At 39.0% G+C, this 17,983-nt stretch overlaps 1 protein-coding gene across 2 annotated transcripts in view; it reads left to right on the forward strand.

The window, feature by feature from the left end:
* Positions 1 to 17,983, forward strand: part of NAV2 (neuron navigator 2) — a 384,880-nt gene that overhangs the window by 218,668 nt on the left and 148,229 nt on the right. For both annotated transcript variants that reach the window (XM_061999098.1, XM_061999097.1), the window contains exons 2-3: positions 11,208 to 11,325; positions 15,128 to 15,180. In XM_061999098.1, coding sequence (XP_061855082.1) covers positions 11,208 to 11,325; positions 15,128 to 15,180 — 171 coding nt within the window. The remainder of the gene's footprint in view (positions 1 to 11,207; positions 11,326 to 15,127; positions 15,181 to 17,983) is intronic.

Genomic DNA, 17,983 nt, shown 5'->3' on the forward strand with positions numbered 1-17,983 from the left:
TTCCTTCTTCCCTGATGAAAAATGAGGATCAGATTTTTAAAATGCTGGAAAACTAGCACTTGTTCAAGTTTTTTTAGAAGAATCTGAAGTTTCCTGAAAATTTAGTGGTTTAATTTGATGGCCACATGGAAGTTGAGCTCTTGTGGTAGTCTGGGTCTACTTGGGATGCTGAATCCTTCTGAGATTCTTAGTCTTTTTCTGTGTCTTTGGGATCCAGTCTTTGCCACACAAATTAATGCTCAGCTGTCACAAAGTATTTTGCACTATCTTAAAAATGCAGCTTAAAATAAAAATAGGTCTTGCAAAAGTAGGTCACACCTAAGATTTTTGTAGCCAACTGTCTCACTTCTGACAGTGCCCAAGAGCAGGAGAACCATTAGAAGAGCATTAGAAACAGAAGGATGGGTAGAAGGTATGAAAACTTCCTAGAAACATAATTGACCCTTTCTCATTCTTACCATCAATATCTTTAAAAATAATAAAACTAATGTGTAATTTTTAATGACCAACTTCAGTACAACTTCCCTGCTCAGACGAGGTAAACGTGTGCTAAGTGAGACTTAAGTACCTGCTTGAAGCAAGTGTGTGGTCAAGTGCTTCCTGGAATTTTGGGTCTTGTTTCCTCCTCCTTTTGTTCCTTCCATTTCCAGGTTTTGCATTCATCTTACTTGGCAGATATAGCAATGAATAGGTTGTTGGCATAACTCAATGGCACTGATTTTTTTCATCCATGTCTTAGTTACATCTCGGTTTATGTCCTTCTACATGTTAGAAAGCACTACCTCTTGCTAGCTTTTGGCTGCTTCAAAAGCATTGCTTCCTGTGAAAAATCTTGGACACTGAGCTAAAGTACATTTTCTAGAATGAGAGAGTCAGTGCAGATGATCTGTTGTATTTTGAGTGGTGTTAGACATCCTGTTCATGGGAGCAGAGGATAGCTTGCTGATGACTTTGAGTGTTGGTACGGTCTGAACCTTCCCAGCCCCATGTTTTGATAACTCAGTTTTTTCAGATTAGCACTAAGCAGACCCAAAAGGGAATGCTGTCTTGTCCTTGGCTAAAAGAAAGGTAAGATTTGATCTCTTGGATAAAGCAAAGGCCAATTTCTGTAATTTCCTAATTGCACAGCAAATTGCTTTTACTAAAAATTAGAAAAGCCTTTGCAATGTCTCTGGCTTCACTGTTTGAATCAGATAACTTTCCTCTTCACACATGACTAGAGGTTGAAATGTTACAGTTGTGTGCCTTTGAGACCAACTTTATTTTCATTTAGAATTGCTTTTACAACTGTGAATGTTGTTTTGGTGAATTAATCCTCTAAGCAATTAAGAGAAAATGGAATAGAGGAATGAGTTTGTGTTTAAGATGCTGCATGGCAAATCAGGTTTCATTTCCAGCCCTCTTCAGATAGTTATTATCTCTTGGAGTCTTTTCCCTACTGATTTTTCTCAATCCAATAGGACAGTGACAGTTTGTCTGCTTTGACCCCGTGTGTGGCCATGGCTCTCTGCCCAGAAGAGATGAACACTGAAGCCAGACATATTCATGTTTCTAGGTGAAAAATACCAATGAAATCATAGCAGCTGTTTGGAGCAGTCAGTTACACCTTTTCCAAATGGAGAAAATGAGTCTGCAATAGAAAAGTTTAAACTTGTTTGCTGTCACAGGCCAAGAGCGCCAAAATTACAGTGTCTTGGGAACAGACCATGTAGACTATAGTATTGGATGTTTATAGCAGAAAGTTGTAGTTAAGACTGTAGTGACCTGTAGTTAGATCTCTCTCCCTTCTTTGGTGGTCAGGGATTTTGGGGGCACACGTGCAAACCTCCCTGCTTCTTGCACTCAGTCTGGTGCCTGTCTTTGCAGTAGCAGAGTTGTTGCTGGTAGCACAGCTGATTGTTCCTGGGTGTATCAGAGGTGCAGCACTTGGATCTGTATAGGTAAAGCAACTACTTAATGTCTTGGATAGTCACAGAATCACGAATCTTAAGGGTTGGAAGGGACCTTGAAAGATCATCTAGTCCAAACCCCCTGCCAGAGCAGGACCACCTAGAGTAGGTCACACAGGAACTGGTCCATGTGGGTTTTGAATGTCTCCAGAGAAGGAGACTCCACAACCCATCTGGGCAGCCCCTTCCAGTGCTCCTTCACCTGAACAGTTTTTCAAGTGGCCTATAATAAACACCCATAACAATGTCACACATGCTAACCTGCCCCTTAATTCTAACCCACAAACTCTCAACTTGCCCTTCATCCTCACCTGGACAGAATTCAGTACATTCCAGTTGCTCTCTCACATAAAGAGCAACTCCACCACCTCACCTTGTTGGCCTGTCTTTCATAAAGAGCACATAGCCATCCATGACCACGTTCCAGTCATGTGAGCTGTCACAGTACACTGTGTTCCCTTTAAACCTCATCAAAGCCTTGTGTTCCCTTCAAACCTCATCAAAGCCATGTTCATCTCCCACCTCCCCAAAACAAACACACACCTCAGCTGGCCGGAGGGGAGAGCTGATGTGGAGACAGTGTGCCGGCAAATTATTTACTTTTCATGGAACACTTAGAAGACCTGTATAGATCTTACTGTGGCAGAAGTGTACCTTTTGAAAAATAATCAACTAACATGTCAGACATCTGTCCTTCAACTTGGCAAGAGGGGAGGTGAGGCAGTCATTGCTTCTCACTTGTCAGCATTGGCAACGCTATTTATTTAATGTAAAAAAACAAAGCTGCTTACAAGGGCCAATTTTCTGTGGTTTTAAGGAACACCATGGTGTTTGGGGTGACTTGCATGTGGTAGGGTCCTGCCAGAGGACAGGCAGCCCTTGCTGTCTGTACTTGGCCTTGCTCAGGAAAAAAGGCAGAAGTTACAGATGTTGACTTGAGGCCTAGTTCAGCCTTATGCTTTTTAGCTTGCATTTGTCATAGGCACAACCTTGAAACGTTTGACTGACATTGGGGACACTCCAAATTAAAACAAACAAACCAAAAAATGTATCTGGTTTTGTGGCATGCAAAATTTAGATGAAGGAGGTTGTCTGTAGAGTTGAGTAGGAAGTCTTCTGATTGTGTAAAAAAAACCCCCAAAACAACAGAACCCCAATTGTATTCTAATGCCTACTGCGTCTTCCACAAAAGATCTGCCAAACTTCATGCTTGCTGCAAATAGCTTCATTATTCAAGAATCTGTATATAAAATATATTGATGCTGTTTGAAATTGACGTCAGACCTTGAAACTCTGTGTTAGAGACAGTAAGAGAAGGGAGCATTGGGAGTTACTGTAAGAGAAGAGCTGCAGGAGGGGTGGGAGTTGTAAAATGTGACAGCATAAGAAATCTGAGCACCATGCATGTGTGACTTCAGCTAAAATTAACCAGCTAAGCTTCACATGCCAGCATAGATGTCATCATTTAACTGTAGTCCCCTTGAGAAGGAAGAGCAAGCTGGACTTGAGCAGTATACATTCATGTTAAATATGCCAATAAGTAGCAGGACCTTTCAGGTCCCTGCTCGTGGGAGAAGTAAATTTTCCTGTGACCATTATAAAACAGTAAGCAGCTCTTGGCTCCTTGATAGTGGCAGCAGTGCTGTTGAACAGTAACTAACTTCAACCTCAGAAGTGGGGATTTTCGTGCAGGTTTTTTCCTTCCCCTTTCTTCTGCAGCTTCTTAAGATTATTTGTCGTTTCTCTTCGGAGTAGAAATGTCTCACCTTTTCAGATAAGCCCTTTTCTGTTGCTATTTGTGTGTGGTAGTAGATGTAAATGGGTTTCTTTCATATGTGAGAACTGTGATATTTGAAAATGATTTGGTGTGTGCTTTAGGTGACTTTTTAGAAAATGCTGAAAAAAAAAAAGTACATTTGCTTTTTTTATTCTCTGAGGTCAATTGTATTTTGTTGGCTTGAGATCAACGTGGTTGATTCACCGTGGCCAAATAGGAGTTGGAATGGGTTTTGCTGATCAGCTCAGCAAACTAAAACTCTGTTTCACTCTTGGATATGCAAAGGACTTGATGCAGATGTGAATGTAATCTCATTTCTGTTTTAGGACTTTAAATGTTTTGCAAGGGGAAATAAGAAAGTGGCCACCTGCTTGGCTTAGTGTGTGGTTGCAGCTTGAAGGGGGTTTGTCTATGGCAAACGTGTATAATGGGCGCATTGAGAGCAGAGTTTGCTGGATATGGCACAGTCACTGACCTTGCTTCACCTTCTGGCTGGTGTGTAGGAAAATGTGGCCTTGGTATGAAATATTTACCCCTGTATGGGGTTCAGAGACTCTACAGTTGTGGGGAAAGAAAGAAAATATCTCCTTTCTCCTCTTTTATATTAAAAGTAGTAAAATATTCATTAGGCTAAGAGTAAGAATAGTGCCAGCTAGGCAATTTTAAGCATATTACTTGTTTAGCATCCACCAAAGATTTGCTTTATACAAACTCAGGGGCAGCAGTGCATGCCCTGAAGTGTGGACAGTCCCTGGCTCTATTACTGGAAAGGCTTGCAAACATGCTAAAATTTACACACATGCTTGGCTGTGTGTGCTGTGAGTCAGCCCATTGCTTTTGAATAGCAGTCATATGCATGAGAATAGCTCTCCCCAGCCGGGAATAAGGCTTTAAAGTGAGAGAAATAAATAGTCCCAGCGGTGGTTGTTTAAATTACCCATCTCTCTATTTAACTTCCAAAGGGTAGTTAATGTACATAAGTGTCCAGTAAAATGTAATATTCAGCGGAATACCTCCCACCAACTGACTTAATAATTTAAAGCTGTTCCAACAAACACTTGCCCATGTGAGTAGAATAAATCATTTAGTTGAGTACCACTTAATAAATGAAAAAAAGAATCAGAGTTACCTCTGTTTCCCCAGTGGGAACCAAGACCTCCGTTAGTTACAGCTGCATTCCCACTTTAGATAATAGTATTTTATTAGATACTAATTAGTAGTTAATTATTGTGACAACTATTTTGAAGGGATTGCAAATATATATAGATTCCTTTCAGGATGCTTATTTTACTGTTTCACCTGCCTGTTAGAGTTTACCTGCTGTCTGGACCATCATCACCTCAGACTTGAACTTTATGGTGGTTTCCTCTCTTTTTGCTAGTATTGATGTCAAGGTGATGATGGGATGGAGTAAACAATTCTTTGGCTCCCATCCTGACTTTCATGGGCCCTCCAGTGTCTGAGCAGAGAAGAGAGCCTTGACCATCAACTGCTGACATATACCCCATATTTCCACCTCTGCCTCTGAGCTGGGGATCACTGGGGACTCGTGGGCAGCATATTTTTGAATTTACTTCATATTCTACTCTTTACATAACTTTAGCAAAATTCTTAACAAAAAAAGTAGCAGAGAAAGCTCTAATACTTTTTATTTACTATGGAGAAATGTGGGCACACATTGTACAGTATCCTCTGCCCTGCTTTTTCAGCTTTTTCTCTTTCAGGAGCTTACAGGGGGGAAAAAAGCCCCCCACACTAGTCTTTTGATAGCAATGTCAAGTTTTACTTGTAGCAAGAGCCAGTGCTATCCTTTCAGCTGGATTTGTGCCACGGTGCAGATTTCCTACAGGATTTAGGAAGTGCAACAGGGCAAGTAAGGCCACAAATTTTAACACAGTTCTGATAAAACAGCAGTGACAGATGTCATTAAACTGTTGTGTTTTTTTAACCATGTGCTTCTTAGTTATCTTTTTGCCAGTAACTCAGAAAAATATCAGCCATGTTATTGCCAGTGCCACGATCTCCATGCACCTTCAAAGCAGCTGTTGTCCTCAGGATGCTCCCTTGGAGCCAGAGATCCTTCCAAGGGATGAGTTTTTCAGCTAAGCCTTCAACTTTTGCTGTTTCCCTCTGGGCTTTGCAATGTGATACATATTAATAAGATGGTTTTGTTGGACTGTAGTATGGATCAGCATGAGACTGCAATTAACGTTACTAGTAAAAAATTGTGATTTCATGACTCTGCATGTGTAAACCTCCTAAGGCAGCAAGGAGTATCTGATGGCCTTTCCTCTCCTCATAGCATTGTAACAAGTGCAGGCATTCCCATTGGGATCATCTCAGTGTTAAGTCTATTTTTAGGTTTGGGATTTGGGTATTTTTTTTCCCCTGTGAACTTCAGCAGGCAGGGTGGTTTAGCAGCAGCACAGACATTGCATTGTAGTGGGTGTTCTGATGGAGTTCATTGATGTGACTAACTCTGCTATTCAATCATGAAAAAAGCCTTGCTCTGCTCTAATTATGCTACACGATGTCAAAAAGATACTCTTCAGCTGTTACTAAATTCACGAGAGCCTGATTCACAATAATTATTGGAAGGAAACAATCAGAGTCTGATTAGTTAGGAACTGACATGGTGAGGGAGAGGAAGAAAGGTTTGAAAACGTACTTGGGCATTTATTGTAACAAGATATGGTGTTCTTTTTTGTGGAAATGAATAATGAGGAAGAGATTTGGGTCTATTTTCTACTTGCATAGAAGAGGGGAATTCTTTTCAAGTAGTTTTATGTGAACTCTTTCATAATGAATATATTTCAGAATACCAGAAAACATTGTATAGTTCTTGTCTTCCCATTTGGAACTGAACTTTGTTTAAAGGAGACCCTGGAGTACATGATAATACTTTGCACCTTAATCTAATTGCAGCTCCATGGATTGACTAGGTCTCCTTTATGATCTCTAAAGGCTCTTTGTGTATCATTGCTCTCATGATTTTATTCACCCTTTGTCTCCTGGATTTGACAGTCTATGGGGATAAGAATACGGTCCTACAGATGCTGTGTTTGGCTTTATCTGCTAGGAGCAAGAAAAACCTGCCTCTGTCATAGAGCCACAGAATCATTACAGTTGGAAAAGACCTCTAAGATCGAGTCCAACCACTAACCACACCTGAGCATCCAGTTATCAGCCTATTGCCTCCAAAATGGTATCTGGAGAAAGAAATCCTGTGGTTTGAGATGCCAACTTCAGACCCTTATGGTTACCTAGGCAAGCTCTAGTTGATTAATTTTTTGGTTGTTTTTTTTGCAAGGTTAGAAAGACTGTATGAATTACTTTTTAAGTGGACAGAAGCTTCAGGGGTTTACATTTTACTAGGTACTATGTTCCCCAGCCCTCCTCCAGCAGTTACAGTGATAACTGTGTTGTGGTCCCAAAGAAGCAACCTGTTCTGCCAAAGGTGCCTTTTCTGCTGATTCAGGATTGAGCTATGGTGCAGATGGTCTGGGGTGTGTTCTGAGTGTGATACATGTGGTCTCTCAGTATAGTCAGAAATGTTACTTCAGACTTCTCTCTCACCTGAAACAAGCAGATATAAGGGTAAGGAAAGGAGAGGGGGAAGAAACCCCACTGTATTTCGAAATGCAGTATCCCTGCTAATTAGAGACTGATGTTCAGGCATTTTGCTCTACAGAGAACTTTCAAAAGCTTTAGAGTTTGGGATTTTTTTGCTCAAAACTTTGCTACTTGTCACAATAGTGTTTTAGCTGTGACTTGTACTGAATATTTCCAAAATCAGTATTTACCTGTAACACTCTTAATTCAGACATGATGGATTGGGGGTGGAGGAGAGAAATGAGAAAAAAAAATCTTCCACATTTGTTTTTGATTTGTTCCCAAATAATTGGATTCCTAAGATCATAGACTACAGAAAAAATACCCCTACTGAACAGCTGAGTCCACCTTTAACAAAAGCCAGAACTTAGACCCGAGTTAAACATTAAACTGACTGGTCTGAGGCACAAAGACCTGCTTGTGGTGATAATGCCCAATTCATGATGTTCGCTTGATTTTGTTCACTAAAATACTGACACTGCCTCCAGTGATTTTCCTACTGTGTGAAAACTGAAAAGATTTAAAAGCTCATCCTGGGATATATAATAAGACAATAGCTGTTTGGTTGTAAAGGGACAAGTACTTCATACAGCAAGATGTTGTGTTTTATCTGTTCAGGTAGTTTTCATGTGACTATTCAATCATGTCGCTTTGCATCCCATTTACTGAGAATACCTGAGGAACACTCAAAATCCATGTGCAGAGATGGACATATGTGAATGCAGAGTTTCTGGGCAATGTTTTCCTTTTACCTTTGTTATTGTTTTCCTGATTATTTGCCTGATTTTGAAACACTGTGTGCTTTGAAACGTTTTTCACCTCTAGAAATAGCAACCATTGTACGCGTGTTTTTTTTCACTTGTTTGTATGGAAAAGGAAAAGAAACATTGGGAGTTCGTATTTGTGGAGAACAGTACAAAGACTTACAACAAACAGGTTTTGAAAACATCCTGGAAAGTTTCCATAATTAGTTTAATATATGCCACAAAAATGAGCAGTGACCATGCAAAGCTGCTACAATAAGCCTGGATAATACAGCATCTGTGAAATGGCTTCAGAGTTTGGAAATATGTAACCCAGTCAGCTCTAAAAGGATGTATATTGCAAAATAATGGAGTATAATAAAGTTTTTAAGAGAAACACGGGTTTATATATCAGTCTAGTGTTATATATATCTAGATCTAGTGTTCCTGGAGGCAGCAGGAATTAGTGCAGTAGGAAATAACTACAAAAGAGCAGTTTTGATCAATGCCAGCCGTGCATTCCCATGCTATGACTTAAAAATCAATCCTCTGTAGTCTTGCTGATGCTGTAATTTCAAGCGCTGCCAGGAGGGGTCTGCTCTGCCTCTTCTCTCGTCCTATGCTATCACAACTCTAGGGCTGATCCAAGCGTTTCTTTCATTGCACGATGATCTGCATCATGGAAATGATCCAGGCTGTAACTGATGCATCAGAATATAGTCTTATATTTGATGAAATTCCATGAGTGATAAATTAGGATATTCATCACAGCCCTCCCACTAAAAGAACCTTAGTTATGATGTCTGATAAGTTGCTTGTCAAGTGAATTGCAGTAACGGTGTAGGTTTTCAACTCGTTTCCTGATCTGTCTTTACTTGTAGATAAGCAAGCTAGAACCCTGTGGCAGAAAAACAGGTGAAGTCAATCCTAGTTCCTTGAAGCTGCTGGATCTTTAAAAATATCTTCCTGTTATGGAAACTGTTTTCTTGTCAAAGGCATTAAAGAACACAATGTCTGGTTTGTGCAAACTGTGAGGCTTTTCTCCTCCTTTTCCTTTTTTTCTGGTCAGCTAGGGAAATCACTCATGTACTCAGTGTTCATGTCATTGAGATGGTTTTCATTAAGATGTTATGCAGCTCTGTGTTTTTTTTCACAGAGCTGTCCCAGCATGTTTTTCTGTTCAGGTTCATGATGCTGTTGGCGTAGGAAATGCACATCCTGCTGCTCTAAAGATCAAAGTGGAGGATAAATGATGGGAAATAGGGGCATATGTTTCAGATTTTGAGTGATTTGTTCATTGCTGCTACCAGTAGTGTTTTACAGGTTTAAAAACAAAAATGAAAAATGAAGACTTAATAACAAAAATAACTCTAGTCAAAATATCTGGTCTTCATTGTATCATATTAACACTGAATCAGCAAGTACAAGAGGAGCATGAAATTAGAGTTCTTGTATTATTTCCAGATTCCTCCATCCTGTGTGGCAAGTACTTGAGTCTATCTTAGCAGTTGTTTTTTGACTCCCTTGAAGGGAGAAGGTCATAAGCCTTGCATTTTCAATGCCAAGCTGAAGATGCTTCTGAAGGTGGTAGCCTTGGCTATGCTTGGTGAAATTAGTCAGTAATTTAAAGAACCTGCATTGATATACAGTGACATGGGGAAGTTGCATAGCTGAGGCATGGGGTGGTGGTAGGGGAATGGCTTGATACCCATGTTTTGTTTCAGACAAGTTTTGCCAGCAGACAAAACTTTAATGGCCTTTATTTGCATCTGCATCCTTAAGGCTGAGGATAGGGAGCTTCACAGCCCAGTGATCTCAGCCTTGAGGGCTTGAGTCCCTCTCCTCCTATTTCTTGCTAACTCTTGAGTAGATGTGAAGGAACATAGAAGTTCCTGGACAATGCAGCCTGGGCAGTGCTCAGGGAGTTTTTGCTGGGTGTCTGGGCACTGAATACTGTTGGGCAGACACTTCCCTCCAGGTCAGTAATTCACCCACTTGTGTGAGGCATTTGTCATCAGCATAGTATTTTAATTTAAGAACAAAAAAAACTCCAAAACCCCAATAGATGGTGGTTTATAGAGGTTGTGGAGAATTGGCATGGATCATGCTCTAGAAAGCACGTTGAATCTACTACTTATAGGCAGACTGAATTGGGATGAATGTATTTTTCATATGCTGGACACTCTTGAGAGCAGGAGTGAACCTTAATTACTGTCTGAGTAGTTAAAGGCTAAAATCGTGGTATTTAGTTGTTTTAACTTGATTTTTTTAAAATATACACAGATGACGTTAAAAAAGTCTTCCCTTAAGTTGTGCCATACAAAGAACAGGAAAGATTATTTAATTCATAAGCAGAAAACTCTATTCAAGTGGGTTTCCTTCTCTTTCATAATGTAGTATGGGAAGATCTTGTGAGTTTTCTGAGGATCTTGGATAACTTGTGCTAACCTGTGGTGAGCAGTACTTGGTGCAAATTAAAGAGATATTTTGACTGCTTTGTTTGCTTAGTTTGCAGGTAACATATTTTAAAGTAAATCCCAAGTTAGAAGCTTGCATGCAAGATTAAAATCAATTTAATAGGCTTATTTATTTAACCTGTGAGATGGAATTTATTAGACTTGGTAATTTTTTTAGACATCTAAAGGCTTATTGGGTAATAAGGAGTTTCCTCAAAATGAAATTGCTGGAGAGCTGATGTCTTATCAGAAGTGATTCTTGAGGGGGAAAAAATCTTTCACATTGCTCACTAACAAATAGAGAGAAGGAATGTTCAAGGGAAAATGCAAAAAAATGGCTGAGTGGAAATGGAAACATCTTCTACACACTTGTAACTGCCATAAAACATTTAGTTGACCACTTGTCCATTCAAGCTGCAGCGTGTTCAGGAGTTTACTGTTGTCTTCTGTGAGTTTTGATGTCATATTTCTGAACAGGAAAAGCCATGCTACAGTAAACTGAATAACTGATCTGCACAATGCCTTGAATTTTAATGTTGTTGACTTATGTCAAAGAGCAAAAAAAAAGCCAGTAATCTTAAAACAGCCTCTCGAATACTGAGAGAAACAAGGAACTTTTTTAAAGTTGTTATTATAACTAGAAATGTGTTTTTTATCTTTCTCCTGACAGATTTACACGGATTGGGCTAATCACTATCTAGCAAAATCTGGTCACAAGAGATTGATAAAGGATCTACAGCAAGATGTGACTGATGGGGTCTTACTAGCTGAAATAATCCAGGTTGTAGGTGAGTGACTGTCTCTATTATACAAGATATCCACCAACTTGCTCAGAAATTCTCTGTCATTGTCTTCTACCTAAACACAGGGAGGGAAAATCCATCAAAGTGCTTGGAATTATGTGAATAGTTTTCCTTCAGAGCCTTCACTAATTACTTTTATAAAGCCTTGTCTTAAAGCATAGTGGAAAAATATTTAATGTTGTTGGTAAGATCTCCTGACACAGCAATATCACTCTACACAGCTGAATGTTCAAATACCAAATATTGGAAGGTATCCTTTTTTCTGGTAGGTTGCTGTTAGCCTTCACTGTCTTCAGTTCTGACACCTTTCAGGGACTGAATATAATTCACAGTGTACAGTGTTGAACTGCCTGCTCTCAAAGAGATTTGGAAAATCAGTGTATGCAGCTAGGAAAAGAGAAGGGATATAATTTTTGTATGGCAAAAAAAGGAAATATTTCATAATGAGTTTTCAGATAAGGGCAATGACCTATGAGGACCAATCTCAAATGTAGGCTCTACATTTGTAGAGTTCAATGTTCTACAGAGCCTTCAGTTCCCTCAGTTTGCACTAATACTCATAGATAATGATGGTTCTAAACAATATTCTCCATTGGCCCCATGTGAAACTACATATTCTCCCTTGGGCTTGAATCGTTCATTAGTTTCTTCAGAGGCTCATCCATCTGGTACTTGGGATGCCACAAAACACATGCATGGGCCAATGGAGATTGATGGAACCGGAAAGCCTGCTAATGGGAATTAGGACAACTATTGTTAGAAGCAAACTGACAGATTTGAGATGCAAATTAAGAAGACCACAGTGAAGTAACAAGACATCAGTACATGCATATTTATGTGTGTTTAGATGCTGTAAATGAGCTAGTTCCGTGATTTAAGGTACAAATCTGCAAGCCATTTTCTCAGATGAAATTGTGAGGTGTTGTTCCAAAGACCAGACTGAAATACATTAAAAGAAAGATTTTGTCTCCATATTCTAGAGCAACATGATATTTCAGTAGCATTCTATAGACCTGCCATGCAGCTACGAATGTATAAGACCAAGCTATGCATGGGTGACAGGTGTTCAATATGAACAACACTTCATCTTATATCTATTTCCTTGAATTGATTGTGTATTGATGACAGGTACTCAATATGAACAGCACTTCATCCTATGTCTATTTCCTTACATGTGTTTAACAGTGAAAAACATTTGGAAAGCCAGGAACAGTTAGCCCTTGCTATTTAGGTACCCTGAGTTAATGCTTTTGTACAAAACTTATGTGTGAGAACACACATGTAAAAATGTCACCATCAGAAGATGACTCTGGGTGTACCAAATGTTTGAATGTAGTTGCTTGAGTATTGACTTCTGAAAATTCTTATGACATTTAATTACTTTCTGTGAAGTACTAAGAAATGGTACTGCTTACTATATTTTGCTTTGATTCACCTTTGGGGTTTTTTTTTAGCCTTTCTTAGAGCTTTTTGGCTAATATTTAGGGTGAGGTCTGCAAGCTTTCAAAAGTATAAGTACAAGGTGAAGGATTTAAATTTCAAAGAAATGTTTTCCATGTGAAGGAAGTTCATATTTGAACATTGTCAGTTTAATTCTCCAAATTCAAAGTGAAGAAGAAGTCACTTGTAAGTGCTGTGTAGGGCCTTAGGCACGCTGCATCTCATTGACACAAAGATGGTGATAACTTTCACACCTAGAGGCAGCTTTAGCTGTAGCCTCTAAAACACAAGTTTTTTTTTCCCCAACCACATACAAGAAAAGCATCTGTGTAGTGTAGGAGATGTTCTTCTATGTTATGGTATGCTATGTGTAAAAAGCAGCCATGAGGTTCCTTCCTCCTTTTATCATGCACTTGGAGTATCAGGAGATGACCCAAAATCGTTGGAAGTGATTTGGGTGTATTAGTGATACAATTTTTCATGTGTTTACCATCTGAGATTTACATCACAAATGTTGAATCTTGAAATAACTTCAAAACTGGAAAAACAGACTAAATGTTATTTTAATTCTTATATTTTAATGAAGTCTCCATAAGAGTTAATGGTTATACAGAGACATTGATTGCAGTCCTTTCTGCTTACATAGTTCTTTTACCTTAGCATCCAAACAGCTCTAGAACCAAGCTTGTACTCCCAGCCTATAGCAACACCCACAAAGTGTAGAAGTGCTGAGTAAATATTTTGGTTCTACATTTGCATACTGAAAAAACCACCAAACCTCAGGAAAAAGTCAAATGCTGTGTTGTATCAGAATCTTGGAAACAAGTTACAGCTTACACACTTTCAAGCAGATGAGTCTAGTTGGTGTGTGAAGAAGAGCTTAAAAAGAGCCAGGTGATAACCTTTATGGTGTGTTTACACTGGTTATAAATATGTTGTGTAACATTTTGGAAGTTCTGGAGGACTAGAGAAAAAGCTACTAATTTTTAAGGAAATTAATGAGATGACCTAAATTATTAGAGATATCTCTGTACACATGTCCCAAACAAGAGAAAATTCATTCATAAGGTCATGAGTCTCCTTTCAAGTCATAATTATGAATGGTACAAATGTATAGGAATATAGTTATCAGCCTTTTAAAGCACTGTAAATGTAATTGATATACTGCATGATGCTAAACTGAGAGACAGTACATATTAAAAGATAGATGCACAGCATTTGTACATCAGGTTAAAGAAATATTTTGTTGCTATATGACCAAATCTGAAATCACATTTCTGAAAAGAAATGTGTGCTTTCTGTGTGTAGAGGCTGATAGACCACTTTGGGGAACAGCACAGTGGATTTAGCAACAATCTCTTTCAGGTTAGCATCAATTCTTAAATGCATTACTGTGGCATAAGGGTGTACTGAGACACTGTGATGTGTAAAAAGGGGAATACCAGGCAAGACCGAAGTTAAGTTACTTCTTTGTCATAGTTATGATTGTCATTGGAATATTGTGCCAAATTTGATACTCCTAACTGAAGAGAGGTATGAAATGAGATGGAGTTCTGACCGATGTGCTGAGGCTATCAGACTGGTAGAAAACGCAGCTTTTAATATAAGAATCGATGGGAGGCAAATCCAATTCATCAAATGGGAATGCCTGCCTTTATTATGCTGACTTTGGGAAACTGACCTCTGATTATAAATAGTTCTTCAGCTTAGTGCACAAGTCATTTCAGGGTCTAAGACTGAAAAGTGAAACTGAGCAAATGAAGACTTTTAGGCAAACATTTAACCACCTCAGCAACTGAATTATTTCACTTAGGACTTTATAGATCTTTTTATGCAAGTAGAGGTGTATGTAAGCCATGGACAAGAAGCTTGAAAAGCAGTCCCAGGAGTCATGCTTTTAAAAAAACAGTAAAAATAGAAGTATGATTGGAGTTATTGATCATAAATGCTCCATCTGGATTTAAAACCTATATTCACTCTGCATGCTAATCAATTGACATTCAAACATCTATACATACATAGTGTTCAGTTTTCCACCCAGCAGTGATTCAAGTTCCAGAGTTTAAATCTTTTCTGTAGTTTGAAGGAGTTATCCGTCACTGTACAAGATGTTGTCTGAACAGTTGTTTTCTGCCCCCAGCTGTCTCTGGAGGCATGACCCACTAGAAGAGTCCAGCTGCTTTTCTTTGATGTGTCTCAGCGTTTCATACATTCACTTTGACCGGACCACTACAATCTGACTCCCCTTTATTTAGAGACCCAACAAGTGCTCTGGAAATAACTGGAATAACCATCCTTGGTATAGTTTTTTTTGCTTTATTTCTTCTTTTTTTTTTTTACTTTTCAGCAAATGAAAAGATTGAAGACATCAATGGCTGCCCAAAAAATAGGTCTCAGATGGTAAGTAGTAAAGTGGCCTGTTGCTTGTGTGTATGTGGTTCAGTATCAAGTGAGAGTGTGTGACTTCACTTCAATGTCTGAGACTTGTAACAAGAATTTTGAATTAGTTTTTCACTGTAGTGAGAGAAAGGGATGTAATAATATTACAGTTCTTGCCTTGCTGTACTCCACAGTAGTTTAATTAAGCCTTATCATTTATCCCGTAATTACAATCAATATTTTCCTTACGATGGTATTTTCTATTTCTGAAATATAACATAGTTAAATAGGAATATATAAAAGTAAAATATTATTTCTCTATAGACAGCAGTATTGCTAAAAGCAGAAGTACATACTTATTTTTAAGGTGGATAAATGAACAAAATGCATTAAATGAAAGAATTTCAAATTTCAGACATCAAGATGCTTTATGCAACTTGGTTTTGACTGACAAGCTTTAACTTGTAAAAGAAGATGGTTTAATCTTGCTTGTACAGAATATTTAAATCTGAAGAACCAAACATGAATGCAGTAAAATTAAAACCATATAGTACCTCAAGAATATGTACAAGTATTGCTGAAGTCAAAATGACAGGCAGAACTTTACTAAAAAGGCAAATAAGAAGAAACTGGTTTTTAAAATGCATCGTAGGAGAAGAGTGTTAAAAATCTATGATACTTTACTTCAATATCTTGAGAAAAAGCTCCTTTTACAATAGAAATTCTAAAATCTCCCCTATGCATTGTGAATGTTTGCACTGAAATATGTGGATATCTGTTCTGTGTGTGAAGTCATTTTAATGTTTGGCATTTTCATGACTCTGTTCCCAACTGCTCTTACCTCCACAACTGCAACTTGAGCACAACCACTTGTGTAGTTAAACAAAAGACTGAAGATTTAATGAAAGTGTGCCATCTTAAGTCAGAAACCACACTGTATTCTGCTACTCTCTTTTGGCTTTTTGTTTACTGGAAGCTAGCAATCTTGCTTAAACCCATGGAGCAAACACACTGTAAAAAGAAAGCCATCTAAAAGATTTATCATTGTTAGGTTGGTTGCTATTCTTGTGTAGCCACAGCAGCTGTCTAGAGTATAAATAATTGAGGAAATTTTGACAATTACTATAATTTAATGTTCCACTAGTGTATCATAAGAACTGAACTTCATTCAGGACTGGAGTCTATAATAAATTCCAGGACACTATAGCTAAAAGTCACTTTGAGTCATTGCTCTCAGTGAAGGAACAACGTTGTTCTGTTGGATAGTCAGATGCATGCCATAGGCTGCTTATAGAAGTCAGATCTGGTTATAACCAGAGGCATGCAGGGGGTGTGTGCTGGGTCAGAAATTGTCAAGAGTGATGGAGTGTAGTGTATGCTGGTCTGTCCTCCTCCTCTGATGTTATTCTGGTTGCTGATTCAGGAGGGTGGAGGGAGTGGGGCTTTTTCCTACTCATGAGACTTAGTGCATCAGGCATAGCTTGAAATCCACACCAGTTTTCCTCACATGAGAGAAATGAGGGTTATGCTTATGGCTTGCTTTTATTAAGTGTGCATGCTTACAGAGCTCTTCATCATCTTACAGTAAAGATACTAAAGCAACAACATAAGTTATGTCCTGTAAGCAGTGTTCACACAGTTGCTTACAGTGTTTAAGGAGCAAACCCTTCTCCAGGTCTCCTACATTCTAGGAAAGTGCATATGTTACAGGGGTTTCAGTTTGGGGTTTTTCTGAAGACATGGCAGTCTTCATCCTTTGCATGTCTTACCTCTCAATATAGTTTACAAGCAGTCTCCAGAGTGTGAGAATCAGTGTGTGTGTCTGGTACATCTGGTTCAGAGAGGGGGCAGGGGCAAAGCTATCCAGTTAGTTCAGGCTCTCAACCAGGTGATATATGGTGTTATTTTGATAGTAAATCATTCAGTTACAGGTGTCCAGATATATATATTATAGTGTCTGTAAGATAGGCACCACAGATAAGTAGATTTGGGGTTTAGGTAGCCATCATAATTGAAGTTTTAATTTTACTCATTAACTAAAATACAGAGAGCTTAGAAGGAAGCCTTCTACTGGCGTCTTTCCCACTGTGGGCAGTTATCTCTTTTGGAGAATCAGGATGCCATGAGCACAGCCACATGTGAGCTGGACTGTGAAGAGCCAGTTCACCTCCAGCCAGATGTATCTGCTTAGAAAGCTGGAGCAAAACTGTGTCTTCCAAGCCCATTAAAGGGGAGGGTGTGAAAGGAAGTGTATTTGCTTCCATGTGGCACAGTCCTAAGCCAGTAAAGCCTGCCAAACCTTAGCAAGCTCCCCATAGAGATCAAGTCTCTTTGCATTGTTGTTCCTTTTGCTACAGTTGTAGAGTATCGTACAAAATTACCCAAATGGAGCATTAGACAGCTTGGGTCTGTCGGGCCCAGAGCCAGTGCTAATAAGCCCTGTCAAATTCAGTGTAGTACTGCAGAACCATTTGGGACCATCAGTGCTTATCAACCTTGTCCCAGTGCCAGAAATGACATGACAAGGACCCCCACTGGTTCCATGAAAAATCACTTAGGTGAGAACCTATTCCCCCTCACATCTTGTCTGGGTTTCTCTGCTGTGAGGAGTATCCCTACCTTCCTTTGCTCCAGATAAAAATTGGCTGGCTTTTATATAACCTGTTATAGACCATTCTGTATCTTGTCCTCCGCATAAGACCTGTTTCAGGGTTGTGTTTTCTTCCAAGCTTCTATATTTTTGTACTGTAGATATTCCTTTAAACACAAGCCTGCAATTGTGATGATTACTTCCAGCTGCCATGCAGAAAATCTGGTGGTTAAT

Source organism: Colius striatus, chromosome 7 (assembly GCF_028858725.1).
Source record: "Colius striatus isolate bColStr4 chromosome 7, bColStr4.1.hap1, whole genome shotgun sequence".
In the NCBI taxonomy this organism is placed as follows: Eukaryota; Metazoa; Chordata; class Aves; order Coliiformes; family Coliidae; genus Colius; species Colius striatus.